Raw genomic sequence first — 6,000 nt, 5'->3', positions numbered from 1 at the left:
GATGGCAACCTGAGCAAAACACTGGTGGTTCCAGAGCTGAGCAAAACAAGACAGCTTTACACCTCACCTGTGGAGCTGTTTGGAGCAACTCCTTGCACACACCAAGAAAGCATGGGAAGGGACAGAGGAATCCAACGGAACAGCTGAACTATTGCTAAATGGAATGTCTCCAGGTCTCCTGCGCATCCCTGGCATGCCATCAGCGTGCTGCTATAAATAACCCACTGTCAATAACTGATCTTTCAGAATAGCAGATGGTTGGGGTGCCAGGTTACATGACAAAATTTGGAGTGGATCTGTTAACATGCTCATTTTAATAAGTGTCATCTCCTAGGACTAGAGACTGAAGGAAATTAAACTAAATGACTGCTTAAATCAAGTAATAAACAGGCTCCTGTTTGTCATTATTCGTCTCCAACTTCTGGTAGAAGATCTATCTTGGTGGCTAACCATTAGGCTAGCTTTGAACCTCAGTTTCCCCATTTTTGAAATTAGGCTTATACCATCTCATCACTGAATCTAGGATGACACTGTTATACTTTATGATTAGTCTGCATGGAATAGGAGCTGAACAAGGAAAACAAAATACATATATATACACACATATGTGTATGTGTATGTCATAATTTGCACTATGGAGAGAAAGGAAAATTTCTCTGTTTTTAAAGGTGTATTTAAGTTGGAAGAGCTGGGAAAATTCTCACTGTAAATACTGGAAACTTTCTGGAAATTTTTATATTGGTCAAACTAAGGGAAACATGGCCTTTCAGTTTTATTGCTTGAGTCTCAGCAATGCAGGCCTGCTCAATGTGAGCAGCTTAGATTTTCATTAAAGTGTTCTGAAGTTAAGCCTTATGAATCTCTTTCCTACAAATGTTCAAGCTCTTAAAATTGAGCTTCTTTGAAACAGAGCTATGATAAAAAAATATACGGATATTCAGTGTATGTAGTGTATATGCATGAAGACCATGGGCAAATACACAGGCACTGCTGGCAAATGCGCTAGGAATGATGCTGTATGCATCCTGGTCTGTGTGTAAGCATGCGTGTGTATATGTGCATTTTATATGTTCAAATCATTCGGAAACTATAAATAATGTGGAATAAAAGTACTGCCCTTATTTTTGAAATGCTTTTGAAACAACCACATGGATTGATGGTTTATCGACTGTTTTGTAAATTTAGGGCTAGTGATGGGAATAGAATAAACAGCTGTATACAAAAGTTTTACTCTTGTGAATAAAAGTTGCAAGTTGGAAATTCACTAAAAACATGATCAGCCCAAATAAAAGCACTGTGAATAACAGTATAGTATCAAAATACTGTGATCAAAATATTTTGAATAAGTAATCTTTTGGGGGAAGAGGTGAGCAGAAGGAACCAATGAGTATGTCCATTGATTTGGTCGCATCAGCACCTTGGACAGTTCTCAGAAGGCTGACCCTCTTGAAATGGCACAGACACCAATTCTTCAGTTGGCTAAATGCCGCTTTGTTGACCATCTGATGGTCAACTAACAAACACACAAGTCTTAACCTGTAATGACAACTTACCCTTCCCTCTTCCCACTGCCCATTTTACCACCTGGCTTGAATGCCACCCATTTCCCCAGTACCCTCCAGATGAAGCACAGGACCATCTTACAAACACCTGGTGTGGATGTTTTCACTCCCACTTCTAATTGGTTGGGAAGCAGCATTTGCCACAGGCACTGTTTAGTTTCGTTTCCATCCCCTGCATCTTACAGGAAAGAAATGGTCAATAGTTCAGATAAAAGAATCATCTTGGTCAGCTCCAAAATATGGCTACTTGCATGGTAATCACAGCAAGTCTGTCAAATCAGTGATTCCTTTATTCCAAAAAGGAAGGGACTTTTCCTAAGGATTATGGTTCTACCACCCAAGGAGCAGCCCTACTCTTCACAGGTGCTGCAAAGGCTGGCAAACCGGGAGGTCTGCTTTGGCTCAGAAACTCAGTTTGGCTCCTGCCACTCCTGGCAACCTCACTGCGTGTCTCAGCAGCATGTGCTCCACACACAGTTAGGCCAGTCCACTTCTACTTAGGAGGGATCACAACCAGAGGTGGCCCCCGCTTGGGCCTCCACATGAGGACCTGGGCATCGTTGGCATTGGGCTTCACTAGTGCATTAGGGGGGATGGGTTCCATCCGGCTCAGGATCCGGGGCTGCTCCTGCTGAGTCCTGCCCACCAGGCGGGCCCGTTGTCCCAAGAGCTGAAGAGGGTCCACCTCAATGTCCACCCTCATCCTCCACTTGATGGTCTGCAGAATGATCTTCTCCTTTGTTGTGGTGTTCATGGCCACCAGCCAGGTAGTGAAACTTTGGTCCCTCTTGATTCTTGTGAGCAGTGGCACATTGCTGTCACTCACGGGCACTGCCCATGTCACACTTGGGTAGAAGTTGTCATTCATGCTGACGGAGAACCTGGAGATCTTATTGGTGGGGCCGGCCAGGGTCACAGTTTCTGTGGTGTTCCCATACCAAGGGTAGCTCACCCCATCTGAGTCACTGATGGCTTTCACTCGTCCTTCCCTCAAGTCAGGCAGTTCCCAGCTTGACCTGGTAAAGCACAAGCAAAGAAGAGACTGAATGCATTTTCAAATACTGGGAAGGTACCCACCACTTAGGAACACACAGTCAACTTGGGGAGAAATGGGCAGTGCAGAGGGGGAATTCAGGTAAAAAAAAGTTCTATGCTGTGATGTTTTGGGATTAAATGAAATATATCAAAACAAAAACAAAAATGCAATGCTCAAACAAGTTAAATAAAACCATAGCTGACCCAACTGAAAGCAGGAGGCTCCAAGAGGCAGTTGTGAGACCACAAACAGCAAAACCAGTTGGAACCAGCGTTCTGGAGGTTTTTTGATTACAAGAGCTAATTTCTGGGTGTGTCATTTGTTAAGGAAGATACAAAAGCTAAAATTTAATGCACCCAAATGAATGCCTCAGGTGGAAAGAACAAAAGAGGGCAAGTTCAAGGTTACACAAATTTCTTAGAAAATCACAGAAGCAGAATTTCCAATGAATAAAGAGTTTGTTTAGATCCTAGCCACTTGCCAACCTAGTACTTAACAAAACATAGAGGGAGAAAAGACTCTAACAGTTATCTTCTGAAAGCCATCTGAATGTGAGAGTTGACAAGCATGGTCTCTTACATGCTGTTTTCCTGCTGGCTTCAAAGCCGGCCTTGAAGGAAGCTGAACTACTTAGTTTGACAAAGGGTGCCACTCTGGGCACCAGCCACCTCCCCGTGTCTGCCCCCTGACCTTTTACAGGAGGGAGGACTCATGCTTCCTTCTGAGCTCAGGTCTCTCCACCTGCCATAGATTGCTGCTTGTAATCATGGCTTCTACTACCGAACTCTCTCTATTCCAGCTTCTGTTCAAGTACTTTATGTTGTTTCAAAGCATCCCACAAGAGAAATCAATGCTTATTTCCATTTTCCACATGAGGAGTTGTAGGCCTAAAGATGTTAAAGTGCATGCCAGGGGTCCTAAAGACTGTATGTATGAGGTAGAGCTGGAGTTGTCTGATTACAGGTGTGATGTTTTTGACCAGCCTAGCACGTGTGCTGCCTCCCAAAGTGCCCTTCACATGGTGATGGAGAAGGGAGTCAGAGTGGAGTGGACTCAGGCTGATCAAGAAGCCGGCTAATTCCAGAGCAGCCATGGGGAACTGGGGGCAGAAGGTTAGCCGGTACAGCTTGATGATGCAGCTTCCTATTTCCACTGCTGGAAGCAGGAAGGATGCTTGGTAATAATGCATAAGAATTTAATAATAAAAGAAAGAAAGAAGACTGCTTCATCCATCAGCTCAGAGGTAGTGACTTGTTTAATAAACACTTCTTCCTCCTCTGATGTTACAGAAGGGCTTTATACGATGGTCTAAAAGGTAGCTGCACCATACTCTCCATGCCGTGGCAGTCAGCCCCAGCCTGCAGGGGAGAGGGAGAGTGAGGCTGCCTGGGAGGAAGTGAGCTCATAGCTACAAGAGTCTTTTACCTCCATGCCCTTGACAATTGCTGCAAAGAATTGTAGTGTATCACAGTTGACAGAAACTAACAGGAATTGTCCTACCTAATGCAGAAAGTCAGAGCACATTCCATTGTATCAGCAGCTGCACCAAACAGTCATTTCTTCCAATGCAAAAGGGAGTGTTATTGGAGTAGGATGTTATCACACTGGAGTCTGAGCTTGGAGGGAGGCCCAGTCTGCTTGCTGGGTTCATGAAATGGCCACACTGGGGCAGCAAAAGGCCCCAGTTAAAGAGGCAAGACAATTATTCACTTATTTTCCATCTTGTGTCGATGGTGTTTTCCATTCTGGGTGACCCCTCATATTGGAGTTTGGATTTCTCTGTGGAATTGCAGGACAGGTATTCCCAGCAGTGCCCTGTACCAGCTGTGGCATGCTGCTTGGGGAATTTGGTTTCTAGTGTTTTTATTTTTCTTTCTGCTACAACACTTTTTCTTTTGGAATTGGCTACTACTCTGGTCACTTTAGTGATTTTGCCCAGATTTAATGTTTATTTTTCAGTCCTGCCCAGCACCATCTGAGCAGAGACTTGAGCTCAGCATTAAGAGGAACACTGCAAAACTTAGCGTGGTCCAAGGCATTCTGAAAAACAGAGAAAATGCTTTTGTCTCAGGAGACAAGAAAGAGACCACTTTCCTGGAGGATTAATTGAAATGGAGAAATCCAACAGGTGTCTTAGCCATCACATCAGAACAAAGGCAGCTGGCTGGGTGTAGTCATTGGCCACGTGGAGCAGGGGGTCCAACATTACAATCATTTACTTTTTTTGTAACTTTGGAGAGGCTCTGCTGGAAATCTCTTGGGTCCAAGCCATGTTCTTGTCTGCAGTCCCAGGGATCCAAGAACCATATTGGATTTTAGAAATAGCCCAAAGTAATTATGACTAATCCCTAGTGAAGAGTATCCTTCTATGTGAAAACATCATTAATTTTATTCTTTTTATAAAGAAATAGACACTAATGTGCACCCCAAGGCAGTAGCTTTTCTTTCTTTTTGCAAAAGAAGTTATGTCGATAAAATGCATGACTGGCTTATGGGGCTGATAAAATGGCTTGGATAATGGGTTTCAGAGAAGTCTCTGAAAAGTACCAAGAATGAGAGCTCCACTGGAGCCATTTGGTGATCTGCAAAGGGGATGACTTTGAATAAGGGAGGCACTTTAAGATCATGTGGCCCACACAGTACTCACTGCTCCCATACACTGGGGGGAAGTGGCCGCTGCGTACCCCATCTTCCACTGTTCATTTTCCTCAGTGGTAAGGGCTTTTTTTTCTGGCTTTTCCCACTCCCTTACCTAGACTTCATCCCTGGATTCTGCCATCCTGCGAAGTGTGCCTTCATCTCTTTTCCTTCATCCTACTTGCACTGCCTCCTTTGCTCCCCAGCTCTCAGCTTCTCCTACCTGGTCCATTGTGATGACCAGTAACTGTTTCTCTTGATCCCTCTCAAATCCATCCTTTTAAGAAATAATTATTTATTTTTATTAGAAAGGCAGATCATATTTACACAGAGGAGAGGCAGAAAGAAAGACCTTCCATCTGCCGGTTCACCTCCCAAGTGGCCACAATGGCCAAGGTTGAGCCAATCTGAAGCCAGAAGTCAGGAGCTTCTTCCAGGTCTCCCACATGGGCGCAGGGTCCCAAGGCTTTTGGGCTATCCTCTTCTGCTTTCCCAGGCCACCAGTAGGGAGTTGGATGGGAACTGGAGCAGCCAGGACAGGAACTGGTGCCCATATAGGATCCTGGCACTTGCAAGATGAGGATTAAGCCCCTAAGCCATTGCGCTGGGCCCATTTCTCCAATGCACCTTTTAGGCTACACAAGTATCCATTTCTGCAAAGCTGATCAAGGACTTGCTATCCACAAAACCCTTACAAGGCCCTGCAACACGGATGTTATAGGCATCACCCACATGATAAAATCTAGTTTGTTTACCAGGACTCAT

The 6,000-nt window shown here is 44.5% G+C and overlaps 1 protein-coding gene across 1 annotated transcript in view; it reads right to left on the bottom strand.

The window, feature by feature from the left end:
* Positions 1-1,835: 1,835 nt before the first annotated feature.
* The window catches only part of FAM78B (family with sequence similarity 78 member B), an 80,682-nt gene continuing 76,517 nt past the window's right edge, over positions 1,836-6,000 (bottom strand). Inside the window, exon 2 of the mRNA XM_041003391.1 lies at positions 1,836-2,578. Within this exon, the coding sequence (XP_040859325.1) occupies positions 2,056-2,578 (523 nt within the window). The 3' untranslated portion in view covers positions 1,836-2,055. The remainder of the gene's footprint in view (positions 2,579-6,000) is intronic.

Source organism: Ochotona curzoniae, unplaced genomic scaffold (assembly GCF_017591425.1).
Source record: "Ochotona curzoniae isolate NIBS_2020 unplaced genomic scaffold, NIBS_Ocur_1.0 scaffold_2683, whole genome shotgun sequence".
NCBI lineage: Eukaryota > Metazoa > Chordata > Mammalia > Lagomorpha > Ochotonidae > Ochotona > Ochotona curzoniae.
Note: the sequence above shows the minus strand (reverse complement) of the source record. Positions and strands in the feature narration are given on the sequence as shown.